We start from the raw sequence: 27,280 nt of genomic DNA, 5'->3' as shown, positions 1-27,280 counted from the left end.
AAAATACTCATATTGAACACATATGACCTGAAACAGTCTTAATCCGTTTAATCCAATGTCAAAATACCAGTTACCGCATTGAATAAAATTTTATTTGACAAGACTATTTCTAAAGTACCTATAAATTTAAACAGGTGAGAATAGAAAAAATATTAATACTAACCTATATATTAAAAACTCTTCGCAAAATTGGACCCACTAATTTCACACTTAACAAATATCCCACATTCATACAGAGATAATTTCGAATGCATTAATTTTCTAAACATCAGGTCATGCATAGAGGAGAATCGACGGTGTCACACATTTTTTGCTGCTGCATTCACTGCGGCGGTTGTGACGTAAATGTCGGTTCTTGGCGTGGATGATTTTCAGCAGGGATAAGTTAACGCATGTTGGACGAAAAGCATACATCCTTGAGGTAGGTGTTCGTAGAAGTAAATACTTCGTATGTGTGAAAGGCTCTACGAAATATTTCGATTATACTGAAGAAATCTTTTAAATTTATCAATGCCAATTCACAAATTAATAGATAAATATTTTCTTTACGAAGATGAGTGGATGTTACATCCTGACTTCAGGAGTAATCAGAAGAGATCCTGAATCTGCACTGCTACGAAAAGATCTTGCGCTATCGAGTCTGCAACTGCAATACCTAGTAAGAAAAGCGGAGAACATGGCTACGTAGCCCGCAACCGATCTTACTACTTTTAGGCATTAGTCAAAATATTTTTCTTTTCACTCTCTATAAAATGGTGAAGGAAAAACCAAATTCCACCAGAACATATGACGAAGATGGATTTAGGCGCAGAGCTGCTTGTCTTTGTGTAAAAGATGAACAAGAGACTGAGGTTCGTAAATACATATCATGTACATTTATTTAGCATTTTTGTCCTTTCCTATATATTTCTATACCATTCTAGAATTTATTTAACAACATATTATTAACAAATGTACTCTCTTAAGTTCCGCGATCTTCTTCTGACTTTAAGGCTTATCCGATTAGAATATTTTACATGATTATCTTACTCGAGAAACCTTCAGTATTTATGAAAATATTGTCTTTTATTCACATTATATTATGAACGTAATTAATAAAGTACAATTTGTGTAAAATCATTTGTTGAGAAATATATTCGCAAAGGAACGTGAGAACATTGGTCTCTAAAATTTTGCCTTTATCCTTATCTCTATAGGATTAGAAATGGGCTCAGCAGCGAGATGCAAGAAATGTCCTAATGACTAACATTAAAAATTTGATTAACCTTAATAGTTGATGCATTAGCGATCTGATTAATATTATTCTAGAATCATAAAATCATGATTTAAAATTTTTTTGTATAGCATTTCATATTTTAATTTATTGCAAAAAAATGCTGTGAATTGTTAAAAAGTTATATGTATATGAATGTTTTTTGGTAATGTCTTTTTTTTAAGACCCATATTATAGATTGTGATTTTCTAATACATAATCACTGTAAATTTTTCAGTATGTTACTGAACTGTGAAGATTCTTTTAATTTATTTTGCACTTTGCAATAATGTTTGTCAGCTCTATGCTCAGTGATGTCTGAAATTAATATATTTTGCATCCATACATACTGGCAGAAATTATATAACATATATTCCAGTTGCAGTGTTAGTAGTATATAAATGTTGGTGGTAACTTGGCATGGTAGATAAAATCGTTTTACCTTATTTGCTAATTTTTGTTTGTTTGCAACACAAATTTCCTATGTCCTGTTTCCTCTACATTATTTTTGTTGTGAAAGCTTTTTTTAGGTACTAAAAAAATCTACCAAAATAAAAAAAATAATAATAATAATAATAAAAAAAACAAGATATTTAGTGTTTAAATGCAAATAGAGAATTTGTTCATGACTGTTAGATTTTATTCCTTGTTTTTATTTGATTATTTTTAGTGATTGTTTAAAAAATTCTCCATTTTCACTAAATTAAATCATTTTTATATCCTCATTCTGCTTATGTCAGTATTTTCTAATTAACGATTACATATGATAAATAATTTAGGTATATTTTCCATATTCCAAGTGTACACATTATAGAAAGAAATTACATATGTGTAAAGTAAATGAGTGTTAACAGTACAGAAAATTTTGTAAACTCATGAAAAGGCCAAAATGTCTTCTTATAAAAACTGTTTAGAAATACAGGAGAAAACGGAAGCTGCTACATGTTTAAAATGCATACCCAGGCGCGTTAAGCACAGAAAAGATGCCTGAGCATTTTCCCTTTCAAATACTGCCAAGTCAAAAAACATAATTTTATGAACTTCTGATAGATACAAATTAGAAGAATATTTTATTAGAAATAATTTTAAAATTTTTATACTCTGATTTCAATTTTCATATAAATAGTATTTTTGATACACTGGCAAAGAATTAATAAAAAGCTTAATTTCCTTTCTCTTAGTATAAACCGAGTACCTGAAATAAGAAATATAGTAGGTAAAGAGCAATTAATATTTAATGGAAAAGAAATTGGGGAAAGTGCAAAATCGCCCACTGCTTCGCGCATTTTTCAAAATTGCCAACTTGAAAATAATAAGTAAGAGAATTGCACAAACTCAGTATCCATGTACACACATCAACCTATTTTCATTTAAAAAAAATCGGAGAATTGCACAAACTTGGTATTGCACACTCTGTTGACTTTGTCCATGTACACATCGATACACGCTTATAAGTGGGCGATTCTGCATCAACTTGAAAATAACAAGTCAAAGAATTGCACAAACTTGGTATTCATATACACATTGACCTGTTTTCACTTAAATAAACATCAGGGAATTGCACAAACTTGGCATTGCGCATTCCCTGGACTTTGTCCATGTACACATCGATATGCACCAGTGATTCTGCACTTTACCCAAGAAATATAACTCTTCTAAAAGCAGAGTGTTTTTATAATCTTAGTCATTTGGCTGTACCACATTGAAAAAATATAGTTTGACAAGTTGCCATTTAATGACTGCAAAAATAATTTGACAGTGAGAGGAACGTAACATTTTGTATAATTGCTTTCTGTAGCATTTTTTGGTTAATCTTCGGATTATGGTAACTTGGCGATTTTTTGGCGAACATTTGGAAACCAACCCTGTTACAGCAACCTGCTAGTTTTTTTTTTTTTTTTTTTTTTTTTTGATGCCATTTTGTTTTCACGAAGTAAAGGCATGTTTTATTTTATTTTATTTATTTTTTAAATTTTTACTCAACATTTTTTTCCAACAATCTGCTAGCCGAATTACGCTTATGCTAGAACTTTTATGGAACAAAAGTGCTTAATCATGACGAAGATTAGATGCGAAATTGGGAGAAAGTGCAGAATCGCCCACTGCTTGCCACGTTTTTAAGAATTGCACATACACCTATACATGTATCCATGTACACGTCGACCTATTTTCACTTAAAGAAAACATCCCAGAATTGCACAAAAATAGCATTGCGCACAATCTTAACAGTATCCATGTACACTGCTAAAGTCCTAGCTAGTAACCTTTATCGCCTTACCAAAATGTCGCCAAACTACCTGTTACCATATTCCAAAGATTAGCCCATTTTTTTTTTTAAATTTCAAATATAGCAGTAAAAGTAACAAAGATGTACAAAGTTATTTTCTATTTAGTATTTTTCAACCTCATAATCTAGTAAGCTTAAATTCTTGAAATGCCCATATTTAGGAATTCCTACTTGAAAAAAGAACCTAAGAAAACTACCTGGAAATTTACCGCCTGTCCAGGGTAGTGGTTAGCAACACTGACTGCTGTACCGAGGATCAGGGTACGAATCCTGGAGAAGGCATGTGTATTGTCCGTGCAACATGGGGCCACTGTAAATATGCAGCTAGCTGAAAATCTTCTCGAGAGGTTGGTAATCGGGGAAAAGGTGTTGGAGAAATTAGGACCCTTGGGGTGCTCTCCATCCAAATTGGGGAAAGAACTAAGCAAAGTTGTACTGTCACCTGTATAGTGCTCAAGGCATTTGCCAATGACATGCTCAATCTTGCACTCCTTGGCATGATGAATGTTGTGGGCTTGTTTTGATATTGCTGTCAGACAAGTGAGATAAGTCAAACACAACCTGGAAATTTAACTGTTGCTTACTTAACTAAGTGGTTACTTTTCCATTATGTCTTTTTCTATTAGGACATTTCACTTTCGTCCATTGGGCAAGCTGCAGTTGTGGCTAGCAGTACTTGCAAGACCAGAATGCAGAACGGCAACAAGAAGGAAAGTATGTAAAAATATAGGGTAGAGTAGACGTTGAGGCACCCCTTGTATTATGGCGAAGTTGTTGTTTGATTTATCGCCAAGTTGTTGTTTCATTTATGGTAGCCCGAGTAGTTGAATGTTATGGAAACCCTATTGTGACGTAATCGGGTGCATGATTCTGGGAAATTTTGAATCATGGGATGTTTTGTAAGTGTTTTTGTGGTGTGTGTTAAAACCGTTTAGATGGATTTGAATGGGTTTGTAGGAAGAAAGGTTCAGATGGTCACTATGTGAAGCGTTCGATCAGAAAGAGTACCTGGTTTGAAAAAAGTCATTTGAGTATGATTGATATTTTGATTTTTACGTGGCTCTGGGTGTACGAAGCGAACCCGAAAATCATGGTAAGTGAATATTTGCTTTTGGTAGTGCTTAAATGTATAACATGTTTTCCTTTTTTTATGTTATTTTATTGTTTGGTTTAAAATGTATTTTATTGAGATTATGTATTTTTTGTTTGCCTATATTGTAGACTTCGGTGCTCCTTTGACTTTTTAAGTGAAAATATATCGATGTGTACATGGACAAAGTCAAGGGAGTGTGCGATGCAAGTTTGTGCAACTCTGGGATTTTTTTAAGTGAAAATAGGTTGACGTGTACATGGATAAAGTTAAAAGAGTGTGCAATGCCATTTTTGTGCAATTCGGGGATTTTTTTTAAAGTGAAAATAGGTCGACGTGTACATGGATAAAGGAGTGCGCAGTGCCATTTTTGTACAATTCGAGTGGTTTTTTTTTAAGTGAAAATAAGTCGATGTGTACGTGGATACTGAGTTTGTGCAATTGTTTGTCTTGTTATTTTGGCTTTGTGTAGCGGCGATTTTTGGCGCAAAAATTGCCGCGAGCCAAAATAACGAGTCAAAGCATTGCACAAAATTGGTATCCATGTACCACTAAAAATCGTTCAGTTTCGCCAAGGGGTACCCTAAACTATACTTTTACCAAAATATATTTAAAGGTACCCCTTGGTGAAAATGAGCTTTTTTTTTTTTTTTTTTTTTTTTTTGTGTGTGTCATTCTTGTTTACGTCCTATGCCCTCCTCAGTAAAATGGTATCCAAAACATAATTAAAACAAAACATATCTAATCTCAATAAACTGCATTTTAAATCAAACAAGTAAATAACATAAGAAAGGAAATACAGTCAAAAGTCGTTAATCCAGACTCGTCGGGACTTCAGCGATTCCGGATTATAGATCATCAGTTTAAATCGCGTAAGATGGCATGCAGAAATTCTAAAATTAAAAATATGAAACCGTAATTTATGAAATAAAGAACAATTATGATCTAAAGTGTATCAAAATTTACAAAAAAAAAAAAGTTTCATATTTTTTTGTTTACTTTATTAAACATTTCTTTCAATGTAAGTTGTTTAAGTTGCTTCGTTTTATGTGATAATACTTTCTCTTTAATTCTATAAACATACATAATTTTTTGTTCAGTTACAAAGTTCCGCTGTTCAAGTCCCGTTAATTGCTGTGCCGAGAATACCGACTAACTTGTCAATCGAAATTTTTTCGTTTTCACTAACCTCTGTGTCACATTCTTCATGTCTTTATCCATTTTTTGCAGCAATTCCACTTTTTGTTTGAGGGACATCAAAACATACTTTCATTTTGTACAATCCTTTGGAAGCTCCAGATTCAGAAATTCTATTTGACATAATCGAAAGTCCAAGTTTACTTTTATAGTATTGCTCTTACAGTCTGCAAAAAATAATAAGCTGGATCCAATTCGAAAATTAAGGAACAACGCAATCATCAACATTAACTGAAATAGATAATTAGATAATTTTAGCTTATACCGTTCGTAATACATAAAACGTGCACGCAAAAATGTATTCTGCGCTTGCGCACACGCAAATGCGCAGTCGTAAGAGGTCTTACGCGCATGTGTCAACGTGGCGCATGCACAGAAAGTTTTTAGCTTTGAGGTCCGGATTATAGATCATTCCGGATTATGGGTGTCCGAATTAACGACTTTTGACTGTACATGTTATGTAATCTATGTAATACAAAACGGAAATATCGACTTATTTAAAAATTTCTGTTTCTTCAGTATGTGAGGCACACAGAATTCCTTAACAGCATCCAAAAACTATTTATAATGATTCTAAACTGGAATCTGTATATTGCTGTCGCCGTAGGCAGCATTGCCAAGTTAGTTTACTGTAAGCGTAAGCAGTTAAATAGAAATAGTAATAAAGTGTTTTTGGTAGTGATACAGAGAGTTGTTACTTACAAACCTAGGACAGGAAAACATTATAATATCTATTTAAACATACATATGAGACCAGTTCGATTGCTTTGTTTTAGTTGTGCTGTTTTGTGTTTTCATAAAGAGTCACAAAATGGAAAGATTTTAAATAAGCAAGTCAGAGGGATCAAGCCTCGACAAGTGGCTGGGGAGCAAAACTGTGTAAATATTGCAAATATGATGGTAGCTATTTGAACTTTGGTGTTATTTCAGTAGAAGTAAACAACGAAGAAAGATCGCAATGTGTGCTCTGTTTGAAAATTTTATCTTTTGAGAGTTATTTTGGAATAAGCTAAAATGACATCTGGAGACCATTCACCCTACCATGTTTGAAAAATAGTGCGAATGTTTTAGTAAGAAATTGCAAAATTTACAAAAACAAAAAAATCATGTTCACCCAACAAGCTTCAGTAATTAAGACACAATAACACGCCGATATAGACACAATAAATACTAATTCAGAAGACAAACAACAAAAATCAGCGTTATGTTTACAAAATTTCACAGGACTAGTTTCGATGGTTTTACTGAACCACCATCCTCAGCTGCAAAACCGCAAAAAGCTTCAGTACCTAGCAATGCACAGCTAGCATATAGGATGACGAAGTGCAAGAAATCTCATAACATTGCAGAAGAAATTATTTTACCTGTTGCTCTCGGTATAGATAATTTTATGGTAGGAGAATCAGCGGGAAAACTAATTACAAAGGTACCTTTACCTAACAACACTATTAGTGGAAGAATCCATTATATGGCCGAGGATATCGATGACCAATTAATGGAGAAAATGAAAGGCAAGGAATTTGATCTACAATCTTAACCTCTTTTTTCATAATTACTTTATAACCATGAATTCAGAAGTTATATGCTTCACATGTTGTTGAAGTGTAATTTGGGGGGAGGGATGAATGCAAGTAGATTTTTAATAAATGCATGTACCACAGTTAGTTATTGCATTTTTTTTTTTTTTTTACTTGTGAAAATGTTATCAAAAGTCATTTGTACAGTTTTAATTTTTTTTTTTAATCATAAATTCTACAATAACAAGCAAAGTGATTCTTTAAATCCTGGCAAACAAGCAAGTAAGTTAAGATGCAAATTTGTTATTTTTTTGCCAGTTATATACTGGCAAACAGCAATTTTGTTGTCTTAAATATCTTGTTTGTTCTTAACTAACTTTTGGCCTCTGAATCCCCAAATAACCTCATAATCTTCACAAAGAATAGTTTTTTTTTTTTTTTTTTTTTTCCATACAAAGGCTACATATACTTATTGCAAGTTAAATTTTGTTCATACAAATAGTAAAGTTTTTTTTCCAAATGGTAAACACTCATGTTAAGGTAAAAAATTTTGCTTATTATTATTATTATTATTATTATTATTATTATTATTATTTTTCTGGAGTGTTTAATCTGTGGACATTCTTGCTTGATGCTCCAGCAATGGTTAGTCATCATACGTACATTCTGTATATTCTTGGTACCATGCCTCCATAATCTTCAAATCTGGGTGAAATCGTTCACTCTGCTCATCACTTGCTGCAGCAAGAATTTTCGTGAAGTTTTCAAGATGGAAATATAAAAAATGCAATTTGATGCTCTTCATGTTGCAACTAAGCATTTTGAAGTTCTCCAAAAGTTGCTGGACAATTTCTTTGTAATTTTGTGCTTGTGTACTTCCAAGAAAATCTGTGACAATGTTTTTGAATGCCAACCAAACTTCTTTTGAAGTTCTGTCATTGTTCTGTTGAAATGTTCATCTTTAAAGAGCTGCTGAATTTGAGGACCATCAAAAATCATCTTCTTCTTTAGATTGAGTTTGTCAGGTATCGAGCACCTCTGCTAAATAACATTTTGTGCCAAATGCCCTAAACCCAGTGCTTGTTACCTCCATTTGTTTGGTTTGCCCACTTTGTTTATAAAGTGTAACAGCCCCATAATAGAGCTCAGGTGTAACTTTTAAGTACTGAGAATTCCTAAAGTGGTGTACATTATCAAAAGTTCAAGGTCAGTAGCTGTTTCCCCAGTAAATGTTTTTCAGGATGTTCCTCAGTGAGTAGAGCTATTTTAGTAGTAACCACCATAAGAGCCTCCCTAAAGGTATAAGCTTCAGATCTGTTTCTTTTGGCAGTCTTTGGGGCTGTATTCTGCTCTATCTTTTGAAGTTGCCTTTTTTCACCTTTCCCTAAGGTTTTTCAACCCATGTACCTTTGCAGATTTTCAATTCTCGGGCATGTTTTTTTTTTTTTTTTTTTTTTTTTTTTTTTTTGGCTTAGTACATTCTTTTTTGATTTTATTTAGAGAGGCAGTCATGCTTTTAACGGCTTCCTGCCCTTCTCCAGATGTGCATTGGGCAGAGGTCATTTCTGCCTCGCTCGATGAAGGATTAATTTCTGCTCCTTCGATTCATTTCCTCTGGGTTTTCTTGTTTTGAAGAAAAAGGTCTAATTCAGAGGTTTATGTCTGCAAAAGCAGAATTTATAGTTATATTGTCATTTTAAGCCATAAATAAACTAGAAAAGAAAGTACAGGATAAATAGGTCCACCCATTATTGCCTGTTACTTTGTAAGACAAAATACTGTAGATATTGCCAGGCATTCTAGACACTATAACCGCAGTGTCATTTACCCTAGGCACAGGTTGCCTAACACCAGGGTTACAAGAGGGGGTTCGCGGCTTTTTATTTATTATTCGAAGCTATGCTGTCGGATAATACAGGACATCTAGCTATCCACCACCTACCGACGTGCCTGGTAGGCACTCAAGCCCCAGGGCCATCAAATGTACTGGGCTCTTTTTTTTTCAAATAGGCCAGGAAGTGCCAAGATGAGATACTTGAAAATGTTTCCTTCAATTGACAAAGCTTTCACAAATTGCTTCGTGAGGCCAGTTTTACATGCAGAGATGGAAATATAATGTTCTTTTTGTCACAAGTGTCTGATGTAGAATGTTTGGATTATCATGTTTCAGATCAGATCTTCACGGCCAATTTGACTGCACCCAATGCTTCTCACGAGCTCTGCTTTCCCACACGCGCAGAAAACAGAGATACTTGGTATACCCACGTTATTAGCCAAGGAGGAAGCAGACCATTTTGAGGTCAACACAGATGATCCATTGGTGTATGTGATATAACAGCAAATAAATACTCTCTTTATGTGTTTATATTCTTCACATAAGCAAACTGAATGGCCTATTAGAACTGCACCAAATATATTTCCATTGTGGAGGAGGAACACAATTCAAGCTCCACTTTGAGCTATTGAAGGACAATAGACATTGAGTTGCATTATAGGTTGAAATTCCCAACTCTTCTATCAAATCATGCACATTATGGCTGTATACAACTTCAAAAGTGTTGCAGAAACAGATTTTGTCTTGATCAAAAGTAGGATACCTTAATTCCTTTTTCAAGTAGTTTTTATCGTGCAGTCTTGATGCTTTGAAGTCCCAAAGATTTCGATTGATTTCCCAGAGGAAATCAGAGTTTGCTTTGAAGCTCTTTTGAAGTCTCAAATCTTCTGCCAATAAATGCTGGTCAAATCCCTTATCTTAACGAAATCATTTTCAGTTTCAAAATCTTCATCGTTGGGGTCAGTTGGATATTCACCAGAATCGTATTCTTTTATTTCCTAAGAGGGTAATTCTTTGAAAACTGGCACTGGGAGTATAGCTGGTAGTAAACTAGGATTTTCTAATTTACATTTGTTTTTCTTTTTATATCCTGATGTTTTCACTATGCAAACAAGTAACGACCAACACGAACACTGATGGTCGTCACTTTCCATATAACAAACATTTGAGTGATCTTTGGGCTCTCACCAAATCGTAGGTTTACCAGAATGGAAATTTAGAATATGTTCCTTTCATCCACATCTGTGAACTCTAAACACACTACTTGTGCACTTTGTGAGGGCCCCATGATTTGTCTTGGTCACCAATTTTTCACTTTAAAATAGGCAAAATAGGCTTGCCTGATAAATGTACTGATCTTTGTCTTTTGACTGAGTAAAATTACCCCATATGTAACAAAACAAATCAAGTCTGTGTAAGTACTTAAGACAAGGACTGGCAGGTGCAGGATTAAGGAAACGTTTCAGTTTATGTACAGATAAAAACTAAATACTGCTAATTTTGTATGCAAACAAAAATTCGGATTCCATGTTGAAATGCACTTCACTATAGTAGAGGTCTTGCTATAGTGTCTTGGGCGTAATTGAATTAGTCTAGACAAGTATACACCTGTCATTGGTCTTCTATAGCATCATTCACCCGGTGCCACTCAGAGGGTTTTTTTGGCCAATAAGAAATTAGTAGTACTTCTTATGACCCACACTTAATGCCGCAGAGCATGATTACATCCACATAAAATGTAGGCAAGAACTTGATGTGGTAGAAGAAAACTAACTACAATTTTGAAATGAGCATGCCTAGTTAACTCTTAAACAGCTTAAAAATCTAACTTGACAAAAATTGTGTTACAAATTTATTCCCCAGTGTTTGTTGCTTCAAGAAATATTTTTCAGTTCTGTGACTGTAATCGAACTTGAAACAAGAATTGCATAATTAAAAACTGTAGCATTGTAACTCTGAAACTGAAGTAAAATACTACTGTCCTGTGGATCACATAATGTCAAATGCATTGGAATCTTAATCTGTAACGGCAGAAATCATTTCTGTGAAACAAACTCATCAAAAGTTAAAGTACATATATACAGTGGCTCACAAAAATGATTGGGCACTTTAAAATTTTGTATTCTTTTAATGAACATAAAAACTAAAAAATATTTTTATTTTCTTTATGTATACCTTCAATATATTTTTATAAAAAATACATTTTCAAAAAGATGAAAATTAAATTAAAAAATCGTTACCTTTTGTTTAATGAGGAAAAATATTCTCACAAAAGTAATCAGACACTTTTAGTAACAGCCAAAAATAACAAAAACTTATATTTTGCTTTTTAATGTCTTATAGGATTACCTTTACACTTGATCACTTCGTTTAATCTTTTGGGCACTGAGTCTGCAAGTTTTTTTTTTTTTTTTTTGTTATTTTTTGACTTATTTTATGCCATTCCTCTCGAATCGCTGCTTTCAGTTGCTGCTGCAAAGATATGCTCTGTTTTCGAATTTTTGATACTAGGTCCTGCTGGATATATTCAACAGGATTAAAATCTGGCATTTGGATTGGTGCCTTAATTACTTTTGGACACTTACATAACAGCCAAATTCTAACATTGTCCATAGTATGCTTTGGATCAATGTTGTCCTGGTAACATTTAAAACTATTTTATATAATAAAGTTTTGTGCTGACGATGCCAAATTTCGGTTCAAATACTAATCCATCATACCATAACTTCTCGTCCATCGTGTTCTCCCAAAATTCTTCTTTGGGTTTTTGTCCACACTAGCCACTCCTCCATGTGAGCCAAAGATGTTAAATTTGCTTACAGTCTGCAAAAAATAATAAGCCGAATCAAATTCGAAGATTAAGGAACAACACAATCATCAACATTAACTGAAATAGATAATTAGATAATTTTAGCTTATACCGTCTGTTATACATTAAACGCGCACGCAAAAACACCTACGAGCATGTGTCAACGCGGCGCATGCGCAGAAAGATTTTAGCTTTGAGGTCCGGATTATGGGTGTCCGAATTAACGACTTTTGACTGTAACGCATAATAATATCTAAAACTGTAGAATTACTTTAATGAAGTAAATAGGCAATTTTTCTAATAGATTTCCTCTTTCTTTTGATGCAAATAAATTACTAATTTGTGGGTTTCTAACCATGTTTCCTTTTGTGATCGAGCCATTGCAAGAAAATATTAAACTAATGAATATTTTTTAAAAAGAAAATTCAAATTATACAAGCAAACAAATTTTAGCCTTTTGCGTAGCTTCCTTATCCAAACTAATTCCACAAAATTTAGTTTTTTATTTATTGCAGATAATTTTAACTAGAAATTATAAAAAATGTCCAATTAATTTTGTGGTATCTCTTTTTTTATTTATTTATTTATTTATTTTATTTTCCATTTCAGCCTAAAATGTTATTTTTTTAAATTTACTGTTTTGACTTAAAATTTTCAAATTTATTTTATACAAAGAAAGAGAGAGAGCTAAGAAAATATGTATTCAGAGGGAAAATATGCTTTATTATTTTATTTCAAAGCTTTTCTCCTATTACTTAAAAAAATAAAAAATTATAGTGGCCGATCATTTTTGCAAGACATTGTATATTTAATTTTAAGTAATTCTTATTTTAAGAATATTGTATGCTTCTGTTTTAAAAATCTTCTATATAAAAACTTCTTGATTAATTTCATCAAAATTATAACATTTTAGGTATTGTTAGTGACAAGCAGCAGAGCGCCTGAAAGATGGATTGTTCCTGGTGGAGGATTAGAGCCAAATGAAGAGCCTAGTGTTGCTGCCATTCGGGAAGTAGTTGAAGAGGCTGGTGTGAGGGGGCACTTAGGCCGATGCCTTGGCACTTTTGAAGTATGATAAGTCAACTTTTTGTTAAAACAATATTTGTGAAATAAATGAATTTAAGATAATGTTCTTTAATGACAGTAGATGTTAGATTTTTGTGTGTGTTTATTGACGACTTTAAAAAAAAATGGGGGGGGGGAGATGATAAATCGCTGAATTAGAATTTGAAAGTAAGAACTTTTAGTTAAGGTTATTATTTGTTTTAAAAATATGCAAATGTATATCTGTTATGATAATTTGTAATTTTATTCTTTTTTCATCATAATTACTTTATTTTATTTGAAAATTATTCTTTGTTTTGACTTAAATTTTTATCTTAAAGCTTATGTTTCAAAAGTATAAAAATAAATTGTTTCAAACAACATTTAAGTATTAAATCTTTTCCTAGAATCCTGAGCGAAAACATCGAACATCAGTGTTCGTGTTGGTCGTCACTGAAGAGCTTGATGAATGGGAAGATTCCAAAAGTATAGGTACATTTATTCATAATATGTAGTGCATATATAAATTACAGTAAAATTTAAAGTTTTCTCTTGTCTTTCTCTCTCTTTTTTTTTTTTTTTTTTTTTTTTTTTTTTTGTGGGGAGATGGCGAATAGATGTCTCATTGACAAGGTGACATTTTTTTTAGTATGAAGAATTTTTTTTCAGAAATTGCTCATACTTATATACTGACAATTCTTGTCACTCTTAAATCCATTTATATGTTATGTATTAGATTAAAGTCCATTTCACATTTTACTGTATATTTATATATGTATAATTTTATTATTGCAGAAATAGATTTTTTTTCTTGCTTTATTACTCTTATGCATTACATAAGAGTAGATGCTGAATGTTGAGTTTATTTGTTTGAGGTTTTATTGATTCAATTTTCTTAACATAAAGGTAATCATATTTGTGATAGAATATTTATTTAAATTGATTTTTAAATATTTTAGTACATTTCATATTTAAAAATTTCTTATTTATTATATTAGAATTTTTTTCTTTATTAGTGTAAGTGTTAAAGATTTGAATCTATTTTTGGCCATTATGAATTGAAGCATTAAGACTAATAGTGAGAGCATGTTTTTCAGTCAGTAATCAGTTACACATAATTACTATGCAGTACATAAAACCTTAATTAAAGGACATTGTTACATTCATAATATTCATAATCGACCAACTAAATAACTACAAATAATTTTTTCCCCCTTGAATCAGTAAAGCTGGTGGATCACCAAAAATGCAACTGGAAAATAATCTTCAAATGTTATGTACTATTTTTTTACTCCTTTTTTTAATCCAAAGCACTTTATATAGTTTAGGAAAATCAATTTTAGAAATTTTTCTGCTAGTTATCATACATCCAGAATGCTGAGGACTTCAGTAATTACTAGAGAAATAAGTGCAAAGATTCTGAAAAATACTAATCTCATTAAATGTACTGAGCTTGCATGGTTAAGATGGATTGAACTAAGCATTGAGCATAAGCCAGTAAAAGATACTATGTAATATATTACAGTATATCTATTACATAGTGTGTAATATATAATTTTTCATAAGAATAAATTTAATTTAATTAAATAAATTTAATTTAAATACAAATTTAGTTAAATATTCTTTGCGCCATTGCTGCAAGGAATGAAATTTAAATTTTAACAAACATGTATAAAAGTAAAAAAGCAAATTTAAAGCCAAAATAAAGAAAAAAAAAAAGCCAAAATAATTTTTAAAAAATGTGCAGCATATAAAAGATTTAATTCTCGAACTAATCTACAATATCATTTAAATTCAGAAGCATAAGCAAATCAAGTGCAAAACCAATCCATGCATGGATTGGTTTTGCACTTGATTCGAGAATTAAATCTTTTATATGTTGCACATTTTTTATTTTGGCTTTAAATTTGCTTTTTTACTTTTAAACGTGTGTAATATATATATATCCTGTTGCATATTATGTAATATATATTACATATGTATTTATAGTATACATATGTACCGTTATCTGCCACTAGAATGAATTAATAATTTATTAACATAACTTATTTAATGATTATTATATTAAAGTGTGATATGCATCAGTCAAGCAATATTGAATTATGACTCTAGGATATAAACTTATCTGAAAAAATATTCTTAGACCTTAAATCTGATCAATTTAAAATTTTTATTGTGCGTGTTTCTTTATTTTACATGCTGTGTAATATTATTTAATAGTATGTTAATACACAAATATTATAGCCAACTTTTGGACTCATGTAATTCTAACTTCCATTCATAATTTTTTTTTTTAAATTTATTATTTGGCAGCATGACCTTTATGAAAACACAGGATACATCCCTGCTCGATGGGGGAAAAGTATTACAGTCAAAAGTCATTAATTCGGACACCCATAATCCGGACCTCAAAGCTACAAACTTTCTGTGCATGCCTCACATAGACGCATGTGCATAAGACCTTTACGGCTGCGAATATGCGTGTGCGCATGCGCATAATATGTTTACACATGCGCGTTTAATGTATGACGGACGGTATAAGCTAAGCTAAAATTATCTAATTCAGTTAATGTTGCAGATTGCGTTGTTCCTTAATCTTCGAATTGGATCCGGCATATTATTTTTTGCAGACTGTTAGAGCAATTTTATAAAAGTAAGCTTGGACTTTCGATTATGTCAAATAGAATTTCCGATATATAGTTACTAATATGTAAAGGATCTACAAAGCGAAAGTATGTTTCGAAGTCCATTAAGCAAAAAGTGGAATTGCTGCAAAAAATGGATAAAGGCATATCCTTCATTTCTCTAACCATTCTGAAATCTATTTATCAATTTCACGCTGCTTTGCGGCGGGGGGAGGGGGGAGGACGCCGCGGCGCGCATTGAATTGGAAGTGTTGATCTGTCAGCACTATCCTTATCTTCAGGGCAGATGTTTTTATTTTATTTGGCTTGTAATTCCTTACTAAATGTAGTATTTTATCTTGATGTACTCCGTCTTTGATATGATTTAAATCAAATTCCTCGTCATTATAATTCGCTTCCGATAGTGAAGAAAGTGACACAGAGGTTATTGAAAACAAAAAAATTTCGATTGACAAATTAGTCGGTATTCTCGACACAGCAATTATAGGACTTGAACAGCGGAACTTTTTAACTGAAGAAGAAATTATGTCTATTTCTAGAATTAAAGAGAAAGTATTATCCCATAAAACGAAGCAACTTAAACAACTTACATTGAAAGAAATGTTTAATAATGTAAACAAATAAGTATTAAGCTTTTTTTTTTTTTTTTTTTTTTTGTAAATTTTGATACCCTTTAGATCATAATTGTTCTTTATTTCATAAATTACGGTTTCATATTTTTAATTTTATAATTTCTGCATGCCATCTTACCAGATTTAAACTGATAATGTATAATCTGGAAAAATCGATGATCGGGAATCGCCGAAGTCCCGACGAGTCCGGATTAACGACTTTTGACTGTAAACCTCTTTGTAGTTTCCAAAATTAAGAATTTTTATGGCAGAACTTTGCAGTGTACTTGGAGAAACCTAAAGCTTAACTCACTTTTAGACAAAAGAGGCATAAAACAACTCCCTATTTTAATTAATTACTAAGGCAAAAATTAGTTTTCTCATGTGGTTGCAGCTGTATGTTGATGTGTACTATTCTCCCATCTTATATTCCGACTCAAAGACATTAACAGCCGTAATAATCTGGATTAGTAGAATAAGTCTATACTTTTATAATTCCTAAGTATTAATATTAAACTTCGTATGCAACAGATGAGAAAGCAGGGGATACTAATTAATCTTCTAAATTTTTAATTCTCATATTTGAATACATTTCCCTGCATTAAAACTGGGTATATTAATCAATATTATACCCTAAAAAAGATAATATGTGAAATTTGCAGTAATTGAATTTGGCTGTTGGAGAGTTTTAGTGACTGTTAAAGAGTGTTTGTGGAAGAAATATATGAAGTGATGTCATCTCGTACAGTGTAGTTTTATATTGTAGTTCAAGTGGAGTTCAAGCATCTTTTGCTTATTTGGCATGATACTATATTTTAAGTAAAAATACTTCAGTTTCTTTGACTAGAAACTGGTCACTGTCTTGTCTCAATTACTGTATTTTCCAGATATGTCATCCTTTGACTCCTGTGTAATTTTTTTCTGTCAAGCCTATGGTATGAATGACAGTTTACTGACAGTTTTGAGCTAACCATAACAAGATGACAATTAATCTATGATAGATAGTGAAAAAAAGCACTCTGTTAATGCTTCCATTAATGTAGAAATGCTTGAACAAGTGTATGTATTAATTTGTAGGCGACTTCCCAGTATTTTTTGGAATTTCAATAGAATTGCATTACACACCTTCTTCTGCTCTTTTGAACATAAAAGTATTTATTTTTAAACTTAATAACTAAGCAGTGATAAAAATATGTTAACACGTTAACTGCCCAACATGAGATAACTCGTATTAGTGCTCAGGATGCTCAATAGAGTTAGTTATCTGGTAGTTTCTTGTCTTGCCACTTTTGCGCTGCTACGAGTTACTTACTCACTTAGCACTTGTTTTAGCTGTACTGAGGCGACAAGTCAAAGCATGTCTGTACGAATCAACTCGTAGTGAAGAGCTTGGTCTAACAAAAGCAGACTACGAAATAATTCATAGGGCCCTTTAAAAAAAAAAAAAAAAAAAAATCCTGTAAGCTTTTTAATGATTTCTATGAATCATAATTAGTATTTTTAATAATATAATATGATTAAATCAATTTGGCTTCTCGGACTGGAATCCAAAAAGTGCTGTGGCAGTCAACATTTTAAAATCAGCAGTTAATTGTGGGAGAATGATTTAATATCATATCAAGTATTGTAAGCATCCATCCTCTACCTGGAGACATATCTCTGCATGTTTAACAACTTTTTTTGGGGAGGGGGAATGCATTTTAACATTTTTTTCTATAAATGATATTAACCCAGAGATTACTTCTGATTTGTCAGTGCATTAATTTTACAGTATTTTTGTAACTTTTGTATTTCCTCTGTGTTGCAGTAATGGTCCAGCCAAGGACACTGATTTTTCACCATAAACATTTACTCCTTCTGTATATTATGACATATTCCTCCTTATGCTGCAACTGACAGGTTAATGCAAAAATAACTATTAAAGCCTTCAGTAATACCATCTGCAAAAATTTCTACATTCTGCTTATTGTTTTTGAGCACTCTGGTTTTACATATTATAATAGCTGAAATTGTGTATAATAGATATTATAATAATGCTTTAAGAAGTTAAATTACTAATTAAAAAGTGGAATAACCTGCTGAAAATCTTTATGAATTCTGAGGAAGAAATGCTTTAAAGTAAAAAGTCACAAGAAAAAAATATATGTATACAGTGAAAAACCTACCTTGAATAACCACCCACTGCTCCAAGAAGATTTTAATTTCTGTAGAAATGGTAACATTAGAGGAGACTATCAGTGATTCTGAATATCACAATTTAATTATATTTTCACAAATACTTGTACTTTATAGTGGTTGCTGTTTAAAAGTTTGTTATATTTTATTGGTTGACAGCAGATGCTTCTGTATCTAGTTTCAGAAAAGTGATCCATACTTTCAAGATACAGAGTAGTTTCAGATTATGATTGTATGCTATCCAAGAATTTAATTCTTAAAGAGTCATTCTGTTAGTTCTGTATTACTAATGATAAAAGAATTATTGTAAAACTATGGTAATGTGCTTTATAAAATTCACAGAACTAATGTCTGTACATCAAATTTGTTATTTTTTTTTAAATACAGTTAGTCCACAAATAAGAATGATTTACTTTTATGATGGAAAAAAATAAGGTTAACAATTTTAAAAAGTTGTTGAATGTTATTGTGAAATATTTGAAGGGGGAATACTCAAGCAGACGACATTAACAAATTTTCTGATCAAAGGAGTACAGCTGAATGAATCATCCAAATGAATAATAGTTGTTGTTTTTACCTGATACCTGTTGTTTTTATTTAAAGACATTTATAAGATTTTTGTGTGTTTGTTGAATTTAGGAAGAACATGCTAATTTTATGAAATATGTATTATGTGTGTAGGTTTATAAATAAGTACACTGCAGTCCAAAAGTTAAGGAACAGCATATTTTCTAAAGCTCACCATTACAAAAATATTAGTAACATTTAAATTCACAATTTATATGTATGATAGTAACAAAGTTTAAGGAAATATATGCAAAAAAAAAAAAAAAATAGCTACCACTTTTGTTTTATAGAAATGAATACTGATACAGGTGTAGGAGAAAAAATGCAAAAATTGTTATTTTTGTTCGCAAGTGCTGATATTTAATTGCTATTAGCAGTTTTGTTGACAATATCCAGAAGAGTCTGTCAATATCCAGGAGAAGTCGTTTGCCCAATTTGTTGAGGTAGTGGGCAGAAATGGGGATGTCACAAGCTGATGCTCCTAGATTTCTCAATGTCTCTCTCAGTGTAGTCCAGCGACTATAGAATCAGTTTGAATCCAATGATTCTGTGCCTAGAACATATGTTCAAGGCATATCAAGAGTTACACAATCTCCGGAAGACTGTCATTTAGTTCTTCGAGCTGAAGGAGGAGTGACATTACTGTGCCTGAGCTCATGACAGATCATTTAGTGGTCACAGAAACAAGAATCTCAGCTAACAGAGTGTGCAGATGCCTGCACAGCACAGGCTTATATGTTAGATGACCAGTTATTTATGTTCTCTTGCTCTGAGAGGATACAGGAACACGGAGGAGAACAAACACGTGGACCACTTTACAATGGGCTTCTTTTCTCTTCACAGAAGAGTCCAGGTTTATACGGGTGAGTAATTCAAATTGTCAGCTGATCTAGAGGAAACATGACACTAAATACAACCAATCCCATATTATGAAATGTCACAGTTAACAGAGGTGGTGGAATAATGCTTTGAGCTGGGATCTCTCTCGGTGGTCACACTGACCTGCATGTATTCCATGATGGAACTTTGACCAGTTTAAGATAGAGACAAGATCCTTGATCCATATGCCGCTGTTATTGGTCCTCGATTTCTTCTGATGGAGGACATTGCGCGACTGTGCTGAGCTCGGGTTGCTGAAGAATATCTTGAGAGTCATGGTATGGAGGGGATGAAATGACCAGCTCAATCCCCAGACCAGAATCCGATACAGCATCTTTGGGACTATCTTGGTAGACAGGTTGCTACTTTAAGTCCTCTTCCAAGGTCGTTAGCTGAGCTTGAACAAGGATTACTCTATCTGGTCACTGCTTCCCATTTCGCTGACCAACAACTTAATTGATAGCATGAAACATCACTGCTGCCAATTTATTGCAGGTAGGAATGGACACATTCCTTATTAGAACCCATTTTCGTAATGTTACCACTACACTCCCCCCCAAAAAAGCTGTAATGTACTGTTTCTCTAACACTCCCCCCCCCCAAAAAAAGCTGTAATGTACTGTTTCTCTAAGACTGGAGTTTTCTGCCAAGGATGCAATTTTTTGTTATAATTCATGTTTGTGTTAAACTTTAGAAAAATTCCATGTCGCATTCATTAAAGATCTGTTTAAAGAACATGTCCTCTCAATTTCGTGTTTCTCTGCTGCTTTATTCTCAAATTAGGCGCAAAAACATGCTGTTCCTTAACTTCTGGAAGACGGAGTAGTTTTAATTGCTAAGTAAGTTTATACATTCTTAAAACTATTTTATGTTAAATAAAATCCTAAACTACAAAAATACTATCAAGGATACAGTAAATCCCCAAATTATATCAGAAATGACTTACAATGAGTCTGCTGGAACAGCTCAGGTCGTATGTCAAGAACTATCTAATACAGAGTGGAATACTATTTTATAAATTATTCATAAATGTTTATAATATGTACTAATAGATTTTAAATTTGGTAAAAAGATATCTGACATATATGTTAACAAGTGTATTTTCAATTGCAGGTCGTAAGCGAAAGTGGTTTCCTATTGATGAAGCTCTTGATCTTTTGTCCATACATAAGCCTGTACAGTGCTCCTATCTAAAGCTGCTCACAAGGAATGACAAGGTCCCATGACACATTTTCTTATTTGTAAGATACATGATGCAAATAATAAAGGATGCCGATATACAACCACCATAAGCATCAAAGTGAAAATCTAAATTGTGTTTTGCTTTTAGTAGGTGTAAGGATCATATTTCTGTTGTCTGCTTAGACATTTTTAATCTTAATAATGCAATTTACTTGATGTGTACTATAGCACTTTGTGATTGAAAATTATAATAGTAGTAAAATAATGTTGCAGATTTTTTAATACATCGTATGTGTGATATTTTTTGTTTCATATAAGCATAAATGTCTTAAGCAAAAAGAAGTAGAATATTTATTTTCCATTATAAATGATTTAATGAACAATTAAACATTCTTTCACTGTACATCATTCAGTTATATATATTTCAGGTACACTGTATTAGTGGCAGCTAGAATAGAAATTAATAACTGCTACTGTAAATACAGAACTTTCAATTTGTTAGTGTACTTAATATATATCTTCTAAGAGAGTTCATAATTAATATTTTCTCTGCAGGATGAAGCAAAATTTTATTTTAATTGATATCATAATCTGTTTGTTATGCCATATTATTTTGCACTGTTAAAATACTTTTTTATAAATAAATAATCAAAACTCTAAATGAATCATTATATAAACATCTTGTTGAATGTTTACTATAAAAGTGAAACACTCCCATTAAAGTCGTTAATCTGTAGAAAAACTTAATATATTTGATTGTTTTTATCTTCATAAGTTTAAAAAAAATTATGAAGAAATCTTTCCTGTAACTAGCATTCAAAGTTTTTATTAGTCCTTCATGTTAAAAAAAAAATGATTGATGATTTTCTGGATGGGGGGAAAAAAAAAAAAAAATTAGATGTTGCTGCCAAACAGGTGAAAATTTAAATCGGGTTAAAATGTATTTGCTTTATAAGTTTTATTACAGAATGTATCTGAATGCATCATGTTCAGATAGGTAGATGATTTTAAATCATGTAAACCTGTATGAGTGATTTATTTTCAGTTTCTAAACATAATCTCAAAATTAGATGAAAAAAAAAAAATTCTACTTTATTATATGTTCCTTCTTTAAATACTTATAGGCAGTTACTGTAAAGATACAGATAAATTGTTATAAAAAATATTGGCTTAAAATAATGAATATACTTTATATCTACTTTGATGTTTTTAAATACATAAAAGATAAAAATTTGATTTAATTTTAGTTTGTTTTTAAAATTAAAAGCTAACTATTTAAGCTTTATTAATATAGCCCATATTAACTGTTATTCTGCTGTATAAATAGACATTCAGTGTTTAAAAAAAGGCATTATCTTTGGAGCTATATTCAAATGAATATTTAATGTTTAGTTTTTTTTATCTCATTTATATTGTTACTTTAAAAAAAAAAGTATCTAATAAGAAAAATAATTTTTAAAAGTTCTCAATATTGTGAGTCCTTTGAAAAATTCCATTTATTTTCTGAATAATTCTTTTTATATATTTATAAAAAATCATCATATGTGAAATTGGGAGTACTTACTTTGCATTAATAAAAATGTCATTATCGTAACTATTGAGCTAGAATTTAATCAACTTCGCAAAAAAATGAATCACAATTTAAAATGTACCATATGTCACAGCAAATATTAGTATAATCATGAAAATTATTTTAAATTATACTATGAAATGTATATTTAGAAAGCATGACGAAATTTCTAAATTATCTGAAGTTTTATTTCAGAATAGTGTAAATATTTAAACATAGTTATTTGTTGCTGCTGTTTTTGTTTGTTATGAAAGTTAAAACAAGCATTTAGAAAAGATGAAACAAAAATATATACTTGAAGAACTGTGATGAATGATAATCTTTGAAATTCTGCTTTTACGATTTGATGTTCTATTCTGGTGTGTTGTATTGTATATACTGTTCTGGTGTGACTTGTATAATGCTATTCTTTTCCTAAAAGTGTTTTAAAAAAAAGAGTCCTCCCCCTTTTTTTTAAACCTGTGGCTGAAAGTTTCAAATAGTTTTTTTTAAAAAAATCTGAAATGAAATTGAGTGAATGTTTGAGCTAATGAAAGATGATGCTTATTCATCATTATTTACTTAAATATGTTACAGTACAGTTGAACAGTTCTCGAACTCTAATCTAATTTTTAACTAATTGCCAATTTATTTTGTTTTAATTATATAGATTCACACATAGAATTACCCAAATTATGAGAATAAATAAAAAATGTTCTTTTACAGAAGATTACGAAATGACCATGTCCTTCAATACACAAAATCGCATGACAATATTACTTCTCGTCACTTTTTTCGAAGTGCTATTGATTAGGTATCACACATGCTGTTTTTGTTCGTCTTTCAGCTTCTGCCAGAACAAGACTATGTTCTTGCATGAGATTTATGGTGCACTGCATTTGTTATTCTGCTATGTAATACACACGATTACTTAACCCAAACCACAAACAGCAGTATTTGTCAATGTTTTTCATTTTAGAGTAAATAATATTCACAGAGAGAGTATGGGGACTTCAGATTTTGTTTTGCATGATGAAAGGTCATGAAAAAATTTGGCAACTTGTTAATTGAAATAGGAAATATACTTAAAAGCTGAAGTTGTAAAATTACTTTATGCTTGAAAGTTACCAACTTCTCTGTATTTTTTAGTAGTTGATTAATTTGTTCAAATTACTAAAATTAATGACTAAATATTCCTAATTGCTTATTCATTTTATGTTTTTACAAATATTATTAGGTATCTGTAATTTTGTGAAAATCAAATTAAATACATTTTATATACCACCTGTATCATAATATTTATTGATTTTTTTTAAAAATAGAAAAGTTAAAAGGAACATATCATACACATTGCAAATTTTACTGCTCACTGATTATTATTATTAATAATTATTTTTGGTGGGAGGGGGGGTAAGAATGAATGCTCAGATGTTTACTCAATTTCAACTCGGAAGAAAAAAAAATGTAATTATTACCCTTACTGGAAGACTTAAAAAATACCTCTTAGAATTTGTGTAAAGTTCTTTCAGTATTTTTAGCAAAACTGTGTCTAAATATATCAAGGTACATTTCAAGCTAAAAAATACATTTTGAAGACTATAGTTCCCAAATAATTTGAATATGTGCAACAAATATCTAAATGTTATGTTGAATTTCTGGCACAGTTATTTCATAAATATACTTTTAATGCAAAAATGTATTATTTGAATATTCAGGACCTTCATTGAGTAGTAACAGTTGATTAATAATGGCAGATGTTAGAAGTATTCTGTAGATTATTTTGTACATAAACTAGTCAAACTGCTGTGTTCCTCGTATTATATTTATTTGAAAATACTATTTGAGATAATTATATGCTATGTGAGGTAAATTTTTATAGAAATTTTCAACTTTTATTTAAAAAATGCAAGTCTTAATGCCATAATTCATTGTTTGTGATTGCTCAGAATATTTAAATATAGAGTTAGCATTATACTTCTAGTAAAAATGTCATTTTGGCAGTTTCAGGTTGTCGTTTTTATTATTACTGCTTGTATTTTTCATCTGTTGTGAAAGGGAATCTGAGTCATATCAAAGAGTTTGACTAAATTTCAAATAACTTGATAAAGTTTAATGAAAACTGAGTACATAATAAAAATTTGTAATTTTTTTAATACATATCTGTAGTATTTGTTTCTGAAGGTACTTTTAAAATGAATCTTATAAAGTGAATAAATCTAGCAGTGAATATGCTGCAAATGTATATATTTTATTAATATTTATGAATATATTTTATGTGATATTTGCCATAGCAAATTATGCAAAGTATATGTTTGTTGTACAATGATCAGCATCTTTGAATATGTTTTGTCTCTGTGTTTATCTGTTATTTGTATAAATTTTTAAATTTCAAAGAGCACAGTATAATGTATCTTATCAGCAGTCCTTTTCATCTGTATAAGTACAGAGCACTATTGAGCTCTAATAAGATAAGTCTTCTTCTAATGAAGTATTTTCTTCAGTTTGAATTTTGATTTAGATTAGCAGATTATTGAATAAGCATTGCATTAAATTTTCAGAAAATGAAAAAAAAAAAAATTTTTTTTAATTAGACTTAAATTTTCATTTGATGAACATGGTGGTTGTTATTGGAAAGATGTGCTGTTTTAAGTGTGATGTTTATAGAACAGTTAATATATCATTATTTTTTTCTCCCCTTACCAGAATTTAAATTTATGTAATATTATGTAAAAATTCACTATTTTCTTTACATAGAACTTTATTTGCCTAGGATAAAAGTGCATAGTTAAAAACTAAGTAGGCAGTCCCTCCCACAGTTTTCAGCTGTTTAATTTTTTCAACAGCTTAAATGTTTTTCATATATTAGGTTTTAAATTTTTTAAGTGTTAGACTTAACCTTTCAGTGTTATGAATGATAGATCTCTTTTTTACAGGAGTTGTACGGAAATCTGTTGAATTTTATATATTAATGATTTTGTGTGATACTTAGTTCATATTTTATATATTCAAATTGAATTATTTTCTTGTGAAATTAAAATACTGTTCTGTTGTTTATTTCATAAATATATTTTGTAATAACTCTTTTAGTATCCAGCAGATGATGCTTGTGAGGCCAAAAAATGCTTGGTATGCACCATTTCAGGCAGATGATATAATTTAGCATTTTGGAACTCAAAGATGGTTAAGTACTAAACATGTCTGAATCACTGATGTTAATAAAGTCAGATGAATCTTGCATTAACATCTGATGTCTTTCTACAGCATAATACCTGTATAGGTTAATTTTAATTTATTTTATGAGTATTATGCTACATATAATTAGGTGTCTTATTGGATGGGTGCATCGTGCAAGTACTTGCATGGCTGAAAATTAATCTTTTTCATTTAACACAGCTATGTATTCAGTTATAAAGCTTGGATATACATACTGTAAAATAATATATTTGCAATAAAATGCAGGTCCATACCACCAGAACATGATAAAGCGTGAAAAAAGTACATCCTATACAAAATTACATATACAGATTTGGATTTTCGGTTAGCATGTTTCATTTCATTGTCCATTACATTGCAATTCTGAAATGCAACGATTCAAATCTTAATTGAAATACGAAACATCATAAAACTACTACTATGGTATTTTTCCAAAAAGTTATTTTTAAAATTTAGACGTACAGCTTTTAATGTACATAAATCACATTTCATTTATTTTTAAAATATTAATTTATTGGAAATTAGATTTTAAAATATATGTATAAATCTTGAATTGCTAATGTGTATGCTGCAAAAAAATTTCTTGCACTGATTTAAGCAATAAAATGTTAAAAAAAAAAATAATAATAATAATATAGTCAAAAGATCTTTTTTACACTAATGTTAATATAAAATAAATATTCACATTATATATATATGTGCAAAGCAATTATTTGTAAAATAATATCACCTTGTCTCCAAATTTTTAGCCATTCTAAATCATTGCAGAAGTTAATGAAATAGAAAGTCCAGAGCTTTCAGAATTGAAATATGAAGCCATTATGAGTTTATGAAAAACAATAAACCACAAGTGAGCATACACACAAATGTTTCTTAGCAACTCATGTGTCCTGTTTTTGATCAAAATTTTCATAATTGTTATGGATATAAATATAGGACATAAAAATTTAATAGTTTTGAGCTGTTAAGACATATCATTAAATGTAGCATGCATACCATGGAAGGATATATATCACGTAAGTAAAGAAATATGCATTTCCAAAAATTTCAGAAATCAAGTCCCCCCCCCCAAATAACGAGGAAAAATTAGCTTATATAAAAACCAGTATTTCATATTTGCTTTATCAGTTAACTTTTTTAAGCAATGTTGCAAGTTCATATTAGTGTCTATTTAATTTAAAAAAAAAAATAAAAAAATAAGCAAATAAGAACTAGAGAAAAGCAAAATACAAAATTTTTTAAACCACCTGTTTGTATTCAATAAAGTACTTTTATCATGTGCAAGTAAGATGTACGTGCACTTTAATTTTATATTTGATAAAACCTGTGCTAAAATGGAGGGAAGAAAGAATTAAGGTTAAGATCCTAAATATAAATTTATATTCTAATCATACTAGTAAAAAAAAAAAAAAAAAAAAAAAAAAAAAAA

General features: G+C 30.8%; 2 protein-coding genes across 5 annotated transcripts in view; one reads left to right on the top strand and one right to left on the bottom strand.

Annotated features, from left to right (window-relative positions):
- The window catches only part of LOC118192994 (inositol hexakisphosphate kinase 1-like), a 52,824-nt gene extending 52,521 nt beyond the window's left edge, over nt 1-303 (bottom strand). The window contains exon 1 of the mRNA XM_035364023.2: nt 164-303. The gene's annotated coding sequence lies outside the window, so the exon portion shown is untranslated. The remainder of the gene's footprint in view (nt 1-163) is intronic.
- Aps (diphosphoinositol polyphosphate phosphohydrolase 1 Aps) lies at nt 304-27,280 on the top strand. 4 transcript variants are annotated; one of them, XM_035364024.2, is made up of 6 exons: nt 304-421; nt 554-851; nt 12,900-13,055; nt 13,438-13,522; nt 21,021-21,124; nt 25,726-27,280. In XM_035364024.2, the coding sequence occupies exons 2-6, from the start codon at nt 753-755 to the stop codon at nt 25,786-25,788; spliced, it is 507 nt and encodes a 168-aa protein (XP_035219915.1). In that variant the 5' UTR covers nt 304-421; nt 554-752; the 3' UTR covers nt 25,789-27,280. The 4 variants fall into 4 exon arrangements, with proteins under 4 accessions (XP_035219915.1, XP_035219916.1, XP_085668285.1 ...); XM_035364025.2 differs by having other exon boundaries at nt 403-851; nt 13,438-13,516; XM_085812159.1 differs by having other exon boundaries at nt 410-851; nt 13,438-13,516; nt 21,021-27,280.

The sequence above is a fragment of the Stegodyphus dumicola genome, chromosome 2 (assembly GCF_044657685.1).
Source record: "Stegodyphus dumicola isolate Sdum_Otavi_A_Nest chromosome 2, ASM4465768v1".
Taxonomy (NCBI): domain Eukaryota; kingdom Metazoa; phylum Arthropoda; class Arachnida; order Araneae; family Eresidae; genus Stegodyphus; species Stegodyphus dumicola.
Note: the sequence above shows the minus strand (reverse complement) of the source record. Positions and strands in the feature narration are given on the sequence as shown.